We start from the raw sequence: 18,371 nt of genomic DNA, 5'->3' as shown, positions 1-18,371 counted from the left end.
AGAGGATCCCTTAAGTCTAGGAGTTCAGGTTCACTCAGCCCAGGCAACATACTCATACCCTGCCTCAAAAATAAAAAATAAAAATAAGGAAAGGCCAGATATTTACTGGCTTTTCATTCAAAAAATGTACCCCCAAAACTGAAAATTGCTGGGTTTTAATATGTCCTTATGAGAAGTACGTAGAGCTGGGTAAGCTGTCATAAGGAGGACGAAAAGACAGTGTTCACGATGCTTCCTCTAGTGGTGGAATTCAGCAATATGAAATAACAGTAAGAAAGGCCATCACAGCCTTATAGCAGGTCAGATGTAGTCTGAGTTTGCAGTAGGTTCAAGCTTAAGAATACAGACTAAGTAAATAACAGAAAATAGACTTCAGAGAAGTCTTTTGAGTACAGCAATAATTTCTTAAATCATTATTTCCAAAATGTGGAAACATGCACACAATCTGTATAAAAACAAGGCATGCCCAGTTCCAGTTCCTTATCTAAGAAAATGCAGTTTACTGCTTATAATTTAAAAAAATCTGAATTTTAGCAGAGTTACTGAATCTTCAAGTTATAGGGTTGTCTGATGACTTTCAAGGTCTTAAGGATAAATATTCAAACCTTGACATTGTTTGGCACGTTCCCTGCTATTACAACCCCAATGTACATTGAAATGTCACTTTACATTAGCATTTACATTTTTTTTCCGTGTGTGTGTGTATGTGTGTGTGTGTCTGTGTGTGTGTGTGTGTATGTGTGTTTCCTTTCAATACTGGGAACTGAACCCAGGGCACTTTGTCACTCAGCCATGTCCCCAGTCTTTTTATTTTGAGACAGGGTCTCACTAGGTGCTGAGGGTCTAGTAGCTGGGATTACAGGTGTGTGCCACTGCACCATGCTGCTTTTATGACACACCTGGGCACAATGCTGGCTCCTTCAAACTTATTTTGTTTTACTTAGTATCACTTTGAAATTTGGTGCCCATGATTTATGGGCATTTGTCTAAGTTTATTCAGACTTATCTAGCTGTTTGCATTATACCAACTTCATTAATACTTCTGCTTTTTACCATATATGGATTTAATCAAAGGTATTGTGGTTTTCTTTTTAGTTAATAGTATTCACTGGAATGCAATCCTGTTATTTGTATTTATCTTACCACCTTCTTGTTTTGTTTCCTGCCATATATCTCTCTATACCTTAATACAAATAGGTTTCTTTTTAGCTATATGATTTTATATTTATTTCAGATTTAATAGACTATTGCCATACATTTAAAATGTATGACTTCTTTCTGAATTTCTGTATAAAAGTTTTCTTTTTGTAAATCCAGTTTAAAATCACTTTCAAACATACATTTAGCTCCCCGTTAACTTTCTTTTACAATTGGAATGATATAAGATAATATCTGTGTATCTAATGAAACAGCAAATAATTACCATTAAAATAACCAGCACATAACAATACGTTTGGATTAAAATTTGTTCTAAAGATAGCATTAGCTATCTTTGTTCTGAGACCAGTGCTAGGTATTCCAATATTAGATTCAGAAAATAAGAACAATGTACTGATTACACACATAAGTAGTGACCTCTTGCAAATATTAGTTGACCACAGTGAATCCATGACCCAAAACATCTGTAGACCAGTTCAGATCAACTTCCAAAGGTACTAATAAGCTTTAGCCCTTGTATACATTCAATAAATATGTGTGGGTGCATAATTACTCAGGATAATGTTACGTTTTCATCATTTTTTGCCTTAAAACTTTGCTAGGAATTCAGTGGTAGTTTGCCTAAATATCCACTACTGGTAACTGATGCATGATGCAGATTTTATAATAACTCCATAGAACAGATGCACCAGTATAGTTGTGGTTTAGATATAAGGTATCTCCCAAAAGCTCATGTGTGAGACAATGCAAGAATTTTCAGAGGTGAAATGATTGGGTTATGACAGCCTTAATCATCTAATTCATTCAGTGATATGGATTAACTAGATGATAACTGTAGGCAAGTTTGGTGCAGCTGGAGGAGTTAAGCACTGGGGTGTGACTTTGGGGTTTATATTTTGTCCCTAGTGAACGAAGTTCTCTCCACTTCCTGGTTGCCATGTCCTGAGTTGCTTTCCCCCCATACCCTTCTGCCATAATGTTCTCCCTTACCTCTGACCCAGAGCAATGATATTGTCTATGGACTGACATTCTGAAATGGTGAGCCAAATAAACTTTTTTCTTCCTTTAATTTTTGTCAGGTCTTTTGGTCACAGCAAGGAAAAAACTGACTAGAATAATAGCATAGAAAATATTTTCCTTGGTTAATTCACACAACAATGCTATTATTCTAGTCAGTTTTTTCCTTGCTGTGACCAAAAGAGTCACTCACAGCTAGCTGAATATAGCAGGAATGAACATGATTCAGTGTTTTAGATCCTCTTGATTTCTAATGTAGGAAGCTTCTACATTAAAAGCAATTAAACTCAATATACATTTTTAATTACACTGGAGATAGTAAGATAATGATTGCAATGCTGCAAGGGATCATGAACAAATAGTAATTACAACAGTTGTTACTATTCATAATAAGCTAGAATGTTATTTCTATGTGTGAAATAATATGTGAGAATTGGTATTGGCATGACCTACCCATTGTGTAGGTCAGTGTACATGTAGAGATATAAATGTGCATAAAATTTGATGGAGAACAAATATATTAAAAAAATAGGAATCTATATTTGCTTGATTTGTCCTAAACTTTCTCTGAACTCATTCTCTGCAAAATGCATCAATTAATCTAAGTGTTTTGCATACTACAGTCACGGAATAAGCTAGAGTATTTTCTGTACCAATAAAGGACTGTTGTTGAAGGCCTGCCCCTCCTCTGCCTGTTTACAGCTCCCAACTCCAGAGAAGAATGAGAAGCTTTGTGGAAGCGCTCTCTTTATGTAATTTTTTTCAAAACACACCAAAGCCATTAGGTAATTACAAAATATAACTGGTCTGTGTGTTCACTACTGTATTAGAATTCATGAGTGACAGTAAATTTATAAGATCTGGACATCTGTGTGTTAGTATGTGCTTATTGCTATCTGTTCTGTTATAGAAAGGTGAAAATTTTAAATGTGTATAAAAGCAATGTTGACAACTCAGAAATTGAAGATTCTATTTATGGTATTAATTGCTAAAGTTAAATATAAGGTTTCTGAGACTAAATGCCATGTATATTCATAAGGGGGAAATAATTTTACTTTTTAAATATCCAAATTTCTGAAAACTGAATACAAGTTATGTGGCCCGTTTATAAAAGTAATTTAAAATTCCTTTCACAACAATTGTGCTGAAAATTTTGTACTGTTACTCTCTCTCCCCTGGCACAAAGGAGAAAGGCCACAGTAAATAAAACAAATGCCTAAATTTAGTGATATACACAAGGCTGTGCTTATAAGTAAAAATCATAAATGTCTTTGTACTATCTCATATTAACTGCAAAGCATATATATAAAGACTATATGAGATAGTACAAAGTTAATTTTTCTAAGGAAAAATTAACTTCGGTTTCTACAGACCCCTCCCTCCATACCCCCTCTCTTTTCTTCTTTTTTTAACAAGTTGAGCTACTTTGGAATCACAGAACAATCAACTTCTGTTAAGGAGATAATTACATCTTATAATGGGTACTATTTTAAAAACACGCTAGTGCTTTTGTTTTGTTTTCAGAAACTGGTCCTCATCCAGAGAAAATTTCATTTTTAGTAAAGTTTTTATAATTTATAATTAAATTATTTAGTAATAGTTTTAAAATACTAAATTCAGTACTATGCAATGTTTCTTTTGATCTCTAATTACACAATTTAATAAATACAACATTCCAACAATATAGGCACTTGTTTTCCCCTTTTAATGGAAATGACAAAGATTAAGCATAGGGCTGGGGTTGTAGCTCAGTGGTAGAGTGATTGCCTAGCATGTGCATATAAATAAATAAAATAAAGATCCATTGACAACTAAAAAATTTTAAAAAGAAAGAAAAATTAAGCATAAAGACATTAAGGAACACTCCTCAGTGCATAGAAATGGGAGGGTGAGGACTACTACCTCCTGGTGAACACAAAATGTGGTCTGTTTGTGCAGGCAGTGTACAAACTCAGTGTTATCAACTCTTAAAGTTGACTGAAGAAGAGATCCCAGCCTGGGATTCCCAATTCTGGCAATTTCTAATCTCATCAACCTGACATCACTGGATAGGTGAAAGTAGTGGCCATAATCCCAGTGGGTAAAATGACATCTTTATAATCAGACTAAGTGATGAAAACATACTCATTTAAAACCAAACAAACCTTTCAGTTTTCCATCAAAGTTTGGATTGGTAGCTACTTTCAAGCCAGGGTGAGGTAGCAGAAAACAGGAAATGTTGGTGAAACAGGAATGGATGTGCTTTCGAACATTCTGTAGTTCTTCATGCTGATTCCCTGAGACCTGCAGTAAATCATTCTGAAGTTTAAACTTATTTGCAATCTAAATTGAAAAAAAGGAATTCTATGGCATCTTATATTTGCTATGTCTGTCTGGTCCCACAATGGAAAAAAAAGATGGGGTTGTTATTAAAGAAAAAAAAGTCTTTGGTGAATTTGTCCACATAGCCATACCTAAGCATAGCAAGCACATGGCACAGTTATTACAATTCAAAAGCCATTGCCCTTATGCTAGCTCAGATGGGCTTCCCATGTTTTAATATAAACTAGTGGAGTTTTACTCTAGTTCCCACAAATTCATATTTTAATTCAAAGTATTCATAAGAGACACAAGTAGACTGTAAGATGGTCATACTTTTTTTCAGAAGATACTTAAGACAGCGTTCTGTCACCTGATAGGCACACACTTAAATTTGAAAGGCATCCAAATAGTTCGGTGTTTATCTACAAGCCCAAATATCCTCCACTCCCTTTTTTACACATGTATTTGACAAGTGTATAATATAGACAAACTACTCTAAAGTAACTATAAATCTAAAAAGGCAAGCCTAGAGATCCTGATATTCAAGGAATTTTTTTTAACTTCAATTCTCTCCTTTGATTTCCCAGGGGATATTTTTTGTGATATCTGATCAATGTAAATAATATCTACAATGCTGAAATATCATGACATAGAAAGTGAAAGACCTTTTAATTTCACATTCTGTGAACTATTAGCAAAATATTGTAATCGACTTTGGAGATTCAAAGTTAGACATTTCTTTAAACCTCTACTAAAACATAAACTTAGATATGCTATCAGTCATGAATTGATTTAGTTGTTCAAAGTAAAATCTTGATCTTAAATAATGAGTGATTTTTTATAGATAGCCACAAAAGAATTATCTGTTTCAAAATTATTGGTAATATTTTAAATTATAACTCTTTGAATAGTTGTTTAAATATCGGTCTTAGTTTGTTAATAGAGATACAATGAGGGTTAAATGAAATTGTGGCGACTGAGTATATTTAACAAATGGCTCAACAAAAATAATTCTATTTTATTACTGGTGAAAAAAATTCCATGTACCCAAATATTTAACAAACCTTGAGGCGTTTTTCCAAGAATTTTGCACCACCATCCGCTCCATATGAAAATTCATATGGGAAACTCCAGTCTCGAACCAGAAATATCAGACTCTAAAAAATATTAAGAAAAAATTGATAAAGGGACTTTAAGATGCCTCCCTTGGTTTTTATTAAAACCAATTATAATATCATTGTTACCTTAATAGTGTTCTTTACCACACTGTGGAATTAAAAAAGCAAACAAAACTTTTGGAAGTTTCTGAGCATCCCCTCACTTATGAGATCATCCTACATGTTTCTGCTAAGTATAGACAGAAAGCTACCTACTAACTGCCAACATGACTACATCCCACCAAGAGCTGAGAGTCAGAGATAACTCAAGCTGGCTGAATGAAGCTATGTAAATATAATCAAGTTGTGTAGAGTGTTTCTATGTTCTTGTGAAGGAACTGGAAAGTTTATTCTTTCCTTTTTTGACAGCTATGGCAGAACATAGGCATAAGATTAGCTTTTCTTTCTTAAATTATTGTAATGTTTTCATAGAAACAGTTATGTAGATTATCACAAAAAGTTCAAATTATATAGCAAAGTCCATAGTAGAAATTTTAAACTGTATTCCAAGTCTTGTCTGGATGCAATCATAGTTAACATTTGGTGAAAGTATGTGTACAATGGAGTAGGGTAGGAAAAAAAATTTATAAAAAGTAAATTTTTCTAAAAAATGAGGTTTTCATACATTACATTTTAAATAAAAAGTATTAAATATACTTTTTAAAAGGATATTGAGATGGCATTTACAATACTGTTGAAATTCAAGTTAAGTGTTTTTACCACAGGAAGTTCTAATGGATTCTTTTGAAATTAAGAAAAAATATTTTTGGAAACCATCAACCTGGGAGATATATGTTTACTTTTTAAATCTTCTGTTGAAATATAGTCTACATTCAGAAAACTACACACATAATTACAAGGCTTAACAAATTTTCACTATGTGAACACTCCAGGTAACCAGCACCTACATCGAGAAACAGAATATCCATCACTCCACAACCCCCTTTTGCTTTCTTCCAGTCATTACCCCTTACTCAAGAGTAACAATTATCCTGACTTCTCAAAGCATAGATTAGTTTTGGCTTCTTTCATTCAACATTATGCTTGTGAAATACATCATATTATTGCATAATTTTTTCTTATTCATAGTAATCACTGCTTAATATTCCATTACACAAATAATTATAACTCATCCTAATGTAGATGCACAAAATTATTGGTTGGTCTGCCTTTCCTTAATTGGTTTGAAGTCATGTTTTTAAAATCTGTCTCACATTTAACTGTGTGTTCCCAGACTTCCTCTTATCATTTTCCCCTTCCATCTACTATTAATTTTTTAAGTTATAACTAAAATAACAGTTTGAGTATAAATGTTTAAAATACAATAAACATTGAAAGATATGATGAATTTTATGTGGAGATTATAAGGTAATTTATATCTGTGCTACTAATATGTGTTCCCATATTATTCTGTAAATCCAGAAACATAACTAACATGTCTTTATAATACTTCTTTTTTAAAAGGTGCTCCAAGTTCATTTCCTACCCCATACAAGAATCAAGCATTTTTCTAAGAAAGTAGTTTTCTTTTTCCTGTGGAAATTGTAATTTCAAGATTTTAATTCTGAAAGTGCTACCAAATTAGTCATTGTTTCTAGGTCTTTTCAGTGGACAGAGCTAGATATAATTTTCTGTGTATGTATATGTATCATATATATTGATAAAATATCTCACTAATTCATATTGATATTTCCAATTCAAATACTTAAATACAGAGCTACAAGATTTTCACTGAACTTCTATATTCTATCTGTAGTTCCTTGCCCAAGAATCCTGAATCAAGAATCTTGGTTAGGTATAGGGAATGATTGAGTTATGATATCCCATAATTACTTTTTTGTTTTATGCTATAATACATACATAACAACCTCAGAGTAACACCACCAATACTATCATCAGCTACTAAGAATATTTAATAAAACTATTAAAAATATTTAGCATACACTCTCCCTTATTATTTTGTTTTTTAAATATATTTATTCTTTACTTACAGAATGTAGATATTAAGTGAGATGCACTCTCACTTTTATCTGTCATTTGGTCCTAATTCCACAAATAAATATACATTTAATGCTCATCCCAGTCCTTGTATCATCTCTGAGTGAAATTCATTCTTTAGTAGATTTCTCATTAAAGGGTGGTAGGAGCAATATTCCTTCCTTTTTTTTCCTTTTTGGTACCAGGAATTGAACCCAGGGGTACTTAACCACTGAGTCATATCCCCAGACCTTTTTTTATTTTTTATTTTGAGACAGGATCTTGCTAAGTTGCTGAGGTTAGCTTTGAATTTGCGATCCTCCTGCCTCAGCTTCCAGAGTCACTGGGATTGCAGGTGTGTGCTACTTACTGCACCTGGCCTACTCCTTGTATTCTTACATTTTCATAACAGTTTGGGCCTTTTATACCTGTAAGTCAATACAAGATCCTTGGGTTGCATCTTTCCTTACACAAGGACACTTCTGGGTGTGTGATTATGAATATTTCTTATTTTACAAAGATGAAGCCTGTCCTTCCTTTTCTATTTTGTTTTGTGAATTTTTGTTGGAGGGTGAGAGAGGAAAGAGTTTTGTAAGGAGGAGAACTAAAAATACCCATATGTACTATCTTTAAATTATCTACAACTTTAAACAGATGCTCATTTTTGTCAATATATAATAACTTGTATTTGAAATATCTCTACCTAAAACATGTATTTTGAAAATAGAAATTAGCTAGCAAGCAACTTTTGCAAAATAAAGGTTCATGAACCAGGACAAATGAAACCAAGTATGTGGCTTTGGCTATATTTTGCATTTTTCTTGGGAGATTTCAGTCTCGTTTTTTGCTCTTTTCTACTGGGCATCTTCCCTATTCAAAGTAATGAGGACCATGTGTAGAACAGAAGCAAATAGGAAGTCTTATTTTTTTTTTTTCAAATTAGCAACCTATAATAGTAACCATGAGATGAATGCTAATGTTCAAGGTCCTAAGTTCCCTGCCTGATGTTTCTACCCAATGATATGCTGGTAAACTCTGTGGCCAAAAAAAAAAAAGTCTTGATTTGTAGTTTCCAGTTTCTGTGGAGAAAATACATCAACTGTGGAGGATTTCCAGCTACTAATGGTTTTAAAACTGGCTTAGGTAACTCCTGAATATTTAATAATTGATTCTTATGGACTGGTACGAGTGAGCTATAGCACACTCACTACTTCCATCCCATCCCAAGATGATTCATAAACTTTACATTTATTACATATAAATTCCATGAATTCTAATCCTTAATTCAAAAGCTATCAGTTTTTCTGCACTGCTGAATTTTTTTGTTTTGAATTTGGCTGCTTTAATTTCAAATATTATTAAATGGCTTTGGACATCACTTTTACTACATTATCAGTTTCTCATTTCAATTTCAGATAGTTAGATTTATAAGTCTATACCTGCTCAGGAGTCATTGTTGATTCAGTCAAAACTCTTTTTTTTTTTTTTACTTATTTATATGACTCATTTATTCATTGAAATGGACACCCCTCTGGTACTAGTTAAATACAGAGTCCTGACTTCCACCCCAGACCTTTTGGATCAAATTCTAGAGGAAGGGCCAGGAAAGCTGTTTGTATTCAGTTAACCAGGTGATTCTGTGATCAGCTGTCTCTGGAATGTCTGGGCTAGACGCAGTTTTTCTCAAACTATAACATGCATACAAATCTGCTGGGTTCCTTAAAAAACAAAAACAAACAAACAAAAAAAACTACTGATGTTTCAGTTAAAATAACTCAGGAGGGGCTGGGTTATGTTTCAGGGGTAGAGAGCTTGCCGAGTGTGTGTGAGGCCCTGGGTTTGATCCTCAGCACCACATAAAAATAAATAAATAAAACAAAAGTATTATGTCCAACTACAACTAAAAAATTCAGGCAAAACTCTTTACATTTCATAATGCCAACAGTTTACTTACAAGTGGTAATATCTTTTTTTTGTTTTGTTTTGTTTTGGTACCGGGCATTGAACTTAGAGGCACTCACCTACTGAGCCACATCCCCAGCCGTTTTTTTGTGTGTTTTATTTAGAAACAGGGTCTGAGTTGCTTAGTGCCTCACTTTTGCTGAGACTAGCTTTGAACTCCTCCTGTCTCAATTCCCCGAGCCACTGGAATTACAGGCATGTGCCACCTTGCCCAGCTCAAGTGGTGATATCTTAAAGCGTTTCCTATTATCCATTTTCAGGTCATGAACATTTTTTACCAAAGGCAGTATTTCTATTCCTCCTATCTATTTTATCAGAGCATTAGTTAGTCTTTTTGGTGTATCTGCCAATGGATAAGGAGCAGTGACACCTGCTGGTGAGACCTAAAGTTCCTTTCTAGAATTTACAATGGTGTTTCCAACCCATATATGTCAACGGTACTGACAGTACCAAGTTAAGAGAAAAGTCAAAGTGATAGTCCAATTGCCATACTATCAAATGATTTGGAAAGAAAGATAACAGAGTCTACTAGGTACTATGAACCATATAGCAGATTTTATTTCTATCTCATCTCCTCCCTTGCCTCATTCTCTTGACCTCAGGGGAGAAATTCATGCTCCTTCATTCACAGCATACCATCATCTTTCCATGAAAAGGTCCCTTCTTGCTATATTTTATCATATTTTTCCCAGATCTACTCTCCTAATCTTCACCCATCCTTTCCCACCCCCATCCATGCTAATATTTTATTTTGTATATGAGAGTATTTAAAATAATAAATAGTATCATGTTACATATCTCATGCTTTTTGCCTCTTTATTCAGTATGAATATTAACACTCTAATCATACAACTCTATGTACTTTTGGTTCTTTGCCTTTGGATGTTACAAAGTATTCCAGAGTATGCTTTCCACCACATTTTATTTATCCATTCTTCCAGAGATGGTCACACCTCGGTTGCCTCCAACTTTCTTCTAATACTTTAATAAATAATTTAATAGATAAACAATGTATGTTTATATCTGCTACATATTCAAAAATTCATTTATTCATAATTCACTCTTGCATTAGTAAAAAAACTCATATCTCTAGTAATTATTTTTCTTTAAGTTTGCTTCATTTCATATTAATATAATCACATTAACTTTCTCTTTGTCATTTTCTTCCTCATGGGCCCCTATTTTCCCTCAGATCTCAATATTTTTTATTTTTTATTTTTATTTATTTATTTATTTTTAAAATTTGAGTATATCCTATTTATTAATTCTTTTTTATTTTATTTTATTTTTAGTTTTTATGCCATTATACATGAGCTCTCTAGATCTCAATATTTTTTAAATTATCTACATCTCAATATTTTTTAACTCTTTTATTAATACTCTTATTCATTCAAACATTTTTGTAATTTTCTTTTTTTAAAATATTTTTTTAGTTGTAGATGGAAAAATATCTTTATTTATTTTTATTTTATGTGGTGCTGAGGTTTGAACCCAGTGCCTCACACATATGAGGCAAGTGCTCTACCACTGAACTACAACCTCAGCCCCAAATTTGTAAATTTCTGTGGAGGTTTTTCAGTTATTGTAAGAAAGTTAATCCTAATTAGCTAATCTTCTATTACTAGAAGCACAAGACATCCATCCCTCATTTAAGAATAATTAATATGCTCATATGGTAGCCAAGATGACTCCCCCAAATCCCTGCATCCTGATGCTGTATCTTTGTTTAATCTCCTCCCATATTATGCCATGTTTGGTCTGAATGTCTGATAGAATATGGCAGAACTGATGGTGTGTTACTTCTAAAAATATTGTAGCTTCTCCCTCAGAATTAATTGGTGACTTGCTTTGGAGAGGAGTATTCTGTGGAAATGTCTATGTGGTAAGAAGTTAAAGGCTTCCATCAACAGAGTGAGCGTGAAAGCAGGTCTTCCAGTTAAGTCTTCAGGGAATGTCTCCCTGGCCAGGAGACTGAGTACAACTTCATGAGAGACCCAGAGCCAAAGTAACACATGGCTCAGCCACTCCAGATTTCTGAATTTCAAGATCTGTCTTAGATAATAAAAGTTTGTGGTTTGAGTATGATTTGTTATGCAGCAATAGAGAACTATACAGCTCATTTAAATTACTAGCAACTAGAGCTGCTAATTGTACTTTACCCTTTATTAATCATTCAGTTTCCCAGTATGATCAGAGTCCCCTCCAGTTATGACCTGTCTTGGCTGGTGATGTGCATCTGCAAAGAGAATCTCAACTCTAGAGGTAGTTTTGACCTCCCTCTGAAAAATTTAGCCTGAAGGAATCATGCTTGAGATGGACAATCATTGATGTGTAAATCTGCACCACCTCTAGGTTCTGTTTTTCAAGGTTCTGGCTTCATTGTAACATTCTTATTCTTGATATGTGACAGGGTAGGTTGAGAAGAGAGTACAAAACGGACTGACACTACTCAGTCCAAGGTCAGAAGCTGTTCTCAAGTTGGCCTGCTGTCCCCAGCAGGGGCTGAGTTGGTCGCTATTCTACTCAGTGGCATTGGAACAGGTTAATGTGTGAGAAAGCAAAGGACACCTCCAATTCCCCACCCCATATCTTCTCTGGTGCTCAGATTTTGTTGTGGCTTGCAGGAACTACCTTTTATTGTCTCAGGGAATGTCTCCCTGGCCAGGAGCCTGAGTACAATTTCATGAGAGACCCAGAGCCAAAGTAACACATGGCTCAGCCACTCCAGATTTCTGAATTGGTTTTTAGCTTTTATGTTGGACAAATTTATCACTTTTCCTGTAGGGTTGAGTTCAGGGGAGAAAAGTTGATACTCTTGTAGGAAATACAACTTTTTACTTTCTCATTTTTATTTTTTCTTCACATCTAAAATTATTAAATAGATATTCAAAAATGCTTTTTGAATGAAATAAAGAAAACAAGAAACAAACATGGTCCTAATTAATAAATATACCTGGTTATAGTCTTTAGAAAAATCCAGTAAGAATTTGCCATCATTCAAACCTCGCTCACCTGAAACGGCTTCAGGAATGTTTCCTCCATTGCCAGCCTGCCATACTCAGTGAAAAGCTGGAAGAAAAATCACAGTGAGTGAGTGAGAGAGAGAGAGAGAGAGAGAGAGGAAGAAAACTTTAGTATTTGTAAGGTTTTTCTTTCATTCATTTTTTTCACCTGTTAACAGAATACTACATTTATTAAGATTATAGTAATCATTTTTAGGAAATTAGTATTAGATAAAGCAGAGCTATAGTAATTAGATATTAAAAATTAAGAACTTAAAGTATCAATTAAAATTATACCTCCATTTAATACTAATACATTTTCTTCTTTGTGTGTGTGTGTGTGTGTTGTTGTTTTTTTTTTTGGGGGGGGGTGTATGTGTGTGTTTTTGGTTTTAGTGCTGGAAATTGAACCCAGGGCCTCATGCATGCTAAGAATGTGCTCTACCACTAAACTATACCCCCAGCCCTAAAACTAATACCTTTTATATCTAGAATATAGGACAATTCTTTGGAAAGAAGAAAGGGGAGAGGAAACATGTCAAATGACCTTTCAAAGCAGAACTGACATAAGATTAGACTAGGGAATCATAACTATGTAGGATACATTTATAAAAGTTGTCACCTCTGGAAATTTAAAGACACAATAATCTGGACTGCTACAAAGGCATTAGGTATTTTGTTTAACAAGTGGATAATCGAATAAACTGCCTTCTCTAAGTTTGTATTGCTCCCAGCTGAGACCCTGAGACACCATCATATAAGTTTTTACACTGCCAGAAATGCAATATTTTGGAGAATGTAGACTGAGGAGGTAACTGTGGCAGGGCCTCCACTGAGGAGAGTTTCATCCACACAGGTTGAATGGTTTTCCCATATGAACAGAGGAAACACTACTTTATACTCAAGACAAAGATGTCCGTGGCTTCTTGGAGCTGGGGAAGAATGTCAACACACAAGATTCCTATCCTCGCCCCTTCAGAATAGAGCCCACAGCTGTCTTTCCTGTGGGAACAGTGGGAATCTGGAAAGCAAATGGTAATTACTAGGTTCCTGATGAGAGTGATGGAATGTGTCTAAAAGGCAGCCGGTCCAGGGATTAGACACTCTCATTAGAATCATGTACTAGTATAATTTCAATTTGTAATCACTTCTGAGAAAGGCTGAGGTATCGTCATTTACAGGAAAATTTGAAATGACCTCAAAAAACTATTTCTTACTTAATATTAAAGTCTAAAATTAATGATTTGTGGAAACGCCTAAACTGGTATTGACAGTGCCATGAATTAATTTATAAAGTCATTGGCTATGTTACAGCATATGTCCACAGAAGTAATTTCTCTTATGAGGAAGCATCTATTCAACTAGTCAGAGTATTGCCTAATTGTCATACTGTGATGTACTAGAAATATATTTGATAGTAATACTGAATTCAAACTCCAACTGTTATTTACAATGTTACTTTGCTCCATCATCCTTTGTATCTGTTAAATGTTCACATTTTGCTACATGGCTCTGATTGCCAAGATAATATTACATACTGAAAGCACATTTTTCTCTAAAATATGAAGATGGAAAACTGTCAGCAAAATAACAGTTTTGCTATCTATTCAAGAATAACATGATCCCAGCGACTTGGGAGGCTGAGGTAGGAGAATCACAAGTTTGAGGCCAGCCTCAGCAATTTAGCAAGGCCCTAAGTAACTTCTTGAAATTCTGTCTCAAAATAAAAAAAAAAAAATTATAAGGGCTGGGGATGTAACTCAGTGGTAAAGTGCTCCTGGTATCACAAAAAAAAAAAAAAAAAGAAAAAAGAAAAGAAAAAGAAAGAAAGAAAGAAAAGAAAAGAAAAAAAGAAATAACATGAACTGCTGGGTGTAGTGGCACATGCCAGTAATCCCAGTCACTCAGGAGGCTGAGGCAGAAAGATGGCAACTGAAATCCAGCCTCAGCAAATTAGCAAGGCTCTAAGCAACTTAGCAAGACCCTGTTTCAAAACAAAAAGGGCTGGGAATGCAGCATAGTGGTTAAGTGCACTTGGGTTTAATCCTTGGTGTCATAAAATACAAAACAAAAATAACATGAATTGAAGGGAATGGGAATTATTACTGAAATGAGAATTATCTCTAGGAAACATCTGATCCTTTACTTAAGATTCAAGTGTGACTTGGAGATGGAAAGGAGCATTGGGCCCAGTCAGATGACCTGACTTTTATTCCCATTCTATCACTAATTAATCATATATATGAGTTTATTCAAGTCATTTATTTATTTTCACATTCATTTTCCCCAATTATAAAATATAAAGAATAAACTGAGTGTCACAAGATCTCTTTCACATCTAAAATAGAATTCTGTGAGTCATTATAAGGTAGCCTCTAACAGCCCACAGGACAAAAAATCTAGCATATAACAGATATCTTACCATCAATTATCAAATCTCTGACCTTAAGACTTTAACTTCACATTTCAGGTAATTTTTAAGCCTGAATATGCTTTTCTATTTTAATTTGCCATATATTTTCATATAATCAAGAATGGTAGGAAGTAATTTTATGGAAACAAAGGAATTTGAAAACTGAATTAGAAAGAAAAAAACAAGAAACTTGAACATAGGATAACCCTCATTTGGTTATGTTTCTAAACCATTCTCCAAAGTTCTGCCCAAAGCCTACCCAGATAAACAAAAAGTAGTAATATTGTTACCTGAAGATGCTGAAGATCATCCTCCTGGACATTTTGGGATAAATTATATACCTTGATTATGAAATCAAAATGAGAGGATAATCAGTATAATCTTAAGCACTTACTCTGTCATTCTCTATTTTGATAAACATCAATTATTACAAAAATTAACTCTCTTACATACATCTTTATTCGATGACATTTATAAGAAAGGACTAAGAAAGCTTGAGAGAAAATAAACAATGTGCAGTGATATAAAAATTTTGCAGAAATATAAGAGTCACATGCTCTGGAATCAGAATTTTAAAATTATTTTATGAACTTAATTCAACAATTACTCAATAAAATAACAATTCTTCCAAGCACGCCAAAATAATGGTGTTAAAAATAGTGCTAAATCTGAACAACCCATAAGGAAAATTGTGTTCTGAAAAGATGTTGATTTCTTCACAATTTGTTATTTTGTTTACTTTTATTTTATAAAGTTCCATCACATAGAAGTTTGTCTGAATATCCTTATACATTTGTAGTATTGTTTTATAAACAGATCACAGCATCAACATGACTTCTTTTTTTGGTCAAAAATGTCAAAAACTTCAAAGAAAAGTTAAATATGCTTATATATTTATGTATTAATGCAAGCAGTATCCTTTGTGTACTTATTTAAGTAACAGGTCATTTCTCAGATAATAATTAAAAGCAGTTATTACTAAGAATTTAGTGGGTTTTTCTATGAAAATATTTACTCTATTGAGGTCTAAAATATATAGTAAGTCATAAATATTAAAAAGAACAAGTCAATATAATTTTTATTGGCTTGTATGATGGTTTTTACTGTTCATTATAAAGAAAATAGATACTAAGTTAGTATTTTAAAAGCTCATTCAAGGAGTAGATTGTTAAAAGCATCGATCATTTTTTAACTTGGTTTCTCCTCCTTCCTCCTATTTGTCCTCTCTCGGTTGTACTAAGAGGATAGTCACTAGTCACCCATCCGTCACTAGCTCCACTCTCTACTGGAATGTGATCAGCTCCAACTTGCTCATCCTAAGTATACTGCCTTTTTAAGCTACCTTGCCTTTTAAAAATTGATCTTCTCTGTTTCTTTACCACCCTCTTCTGCTCTTTCCATTGAACAGAAAATTTCTACAAAAATAGACTTAATCTTTTATGTTGTATGTACTGTGCTTATAATGAAACTCTCCAAGAACTTTAAGCACAATTTAGAAAGCTTACTATAATCCCTGAAACAACACTTTAAGAAAGAGAAAGAAAAAAGGAAAGGAAGATGAAAAATTTTAAATAAAGACATTTACCATTCTAAATGTATATAAAGTTGTTTTAAAAAGCTATAAACACAAAGTTTTTACATTTAAAAACATTTCCACTGGCTATGTAAAACAAAATTTTATGTTTATAAATCTTGTTCATTAAATATAACATAATAGTTGATCACAATATCTGCATATGTTATAAGATTTAATATTATTGAGTGTATTGAGGCATTAAGCAAAAAGAACATCAATAACATAAAAAAACTTCCTCTGGTTAAAGCAGTCAATTGAAAACTGATCAGTAATTAAATTACAGTAACAAAAACAATTCTACTCTTACAAGAATTGGTATGCTAATTGGAGATGGAAAGGAGCATTCGGCCCAGTCAATGACCTGACTTTTATTCCCATTCTACCACTAATTTAGTCACATATATGAGCTTTATCAAGCCACTTATTTATTTTCAAATTCATTTTCCCAAATTGTAAAATATAAAGGATAAATTGAGTGTCATAGGTCTCTTTAACATTTAATATACCTTTTCTGTTGTTTGTCTCACTGCCAAGTGTCTGTAGAAATACATGCATTATAAATTTTAGCTAAAGAAATACTCACCCAAATGAATTTATTTCATACCTGTATTGAGCTGATCATTGTACTAAGGGCAAATACTGTGGCGGAATCTCTCAAAGTTGACTGACTATCAAAGGTCCCCTGAGTATCCATCAATAACACTGCAACCTATAAGCAAATATAGAACATCCAGGGTTATTACAGTTACCCCAACATTAACACCATAAGAACTAAAGGAAATCATTATCAATGAATACTTAATAGGTAACTTCTTACATATGCCATGAATACTACAGGAAATCAAAGTATCAATTAGCTACTTATTATTGTAATAATTTTCACTGATGATCCAACATTAACCTAATACAGCATTGAAACAAGTATGAATGATGGCTTGCTGATCGATGTCCTACTGTTCTTATGATTTTTCCTACCATAATCATTAAATTGGTAAACAAGGATCATTCGATAGGATGCTACACTCCCCTTTAAGTTTCATGTCAAATGGCCAAAATTCATTTTCAAAAGAGCATTTTCAAGTTACTGTTAAGTATAAGCTCAATTTTACTTAAAAAAAGTTGGTATCATACCTTTTTACCATCAACTTTATTGATAAGGAAGACTTCACTCCATATCTGGATTCCTGTGGTTTCTCGTTCAGACCCACCTCTCCATGAAAATCCAGTCAATGGTTCATTGTAATCTCCAACCCAATCAACTGATTCCTATAAATTTAATAAAGTGTATCATATATACCTGGATATGTATGTAAAATTTTTTCACTCATCCTTTCCAATTTTTATCTCTAACTCTAGTCAAAAAGAAACATGTGCACATTTATTGCATTGATACACTTTATTCACTAAAAAAGAAAAAAACAATTACAGAGAAGACAACCACTGGCCACATTTAATGCTAGGTTTTGTGGATACAAAAATGAAAAGATACCGTTTCAGACTAGAGGAAGCTCATAGCCTAATGGGGAGACAGACATGCTAACAAACCATTTTGGTATAATACATGCATGTGAAAATGAACATGTAAATAAAGCATCAATGGAATAATAGGAAACAGAATAACTAACTCTTGATCAGGAAAGACTTCATAGAAGAGATAATATTTGAAGAATATTTAGAAATTTTTCAGGTGAGCAAACTTGGAGAAGGCATCCAAAGAAAGAAGGAAGGAAAGAGGAAGGGAGAAAGGGAGAAAGGAAGGAAGGGAGGGAGGGAGGGAGGGAGGAAGGAAGGAAGGAAGGAAGGAAGGA

The 18,371-nt window shown here is 33.5% G+C and overlaps 1 protein-coding gene across 2 annotated transcripts in view; it reads right to left on the bottom strand.

The window, feature by feature from the left end:
• Atl1 (atlastin GTPase 1) overlaps positions 1-18,371 on the bottom strand; it is a 69,089-nt gene that overhangs the window by 8,801 nt on the left and 41,917 nt on the right. For both annotated transcript variants that reach the window (XM_046461016.2, XM_046461014.2), the window contains exons 4-9: positions 17,695-17,829; positions 17,168-17,272; positions 15,278-15,328; positions 12,585-12,641; positions 5,541-5,633; positions 4,320-4,458 (exon numbers count right to left, since the gene is read on the bottom strand). In XM_046461016.2, coding sequence (XP_046316972.1) covers positions 4,320-4,458; positions 5,541-5,633; positions 12,585-12,641; positions 15,278-15,328; positions 17,168-17,272; positions 17,695-17,829 — 580 coding nt within the window. The remainder of the gene's footprint in view (positions 1-4,319; positions 4,459-5,540; positions 5,634-12,584; positions 12,642-15,277; positions 15,329-17,167; positions 17,273-17,694; positions 17,830-18,371) is intronic.

The sequence above is a fragment of the Marmota monax genome, unplaced genomic scaffold (assembly GCF_021218885.2).
Source record: "Marmota monax isolate L192 unplaced genomic scaffold, Marmota_monax_Labrador192_F-V1.1 WCK01_AAM20220418_F8-fsc00001, whole genome shotgun sequence".
In the NCBI taxonomy this organism is placed as follows: Eukaryota; Metazoa; Chordata; class Mammalia; order Rodentia; family Sciuridae; genus Marmota; species Marmota monax.
Note: the sequence above shows the minus strand (reverse complement) of the source record. Positions and strands in the feature narration are given on the sequence as shown.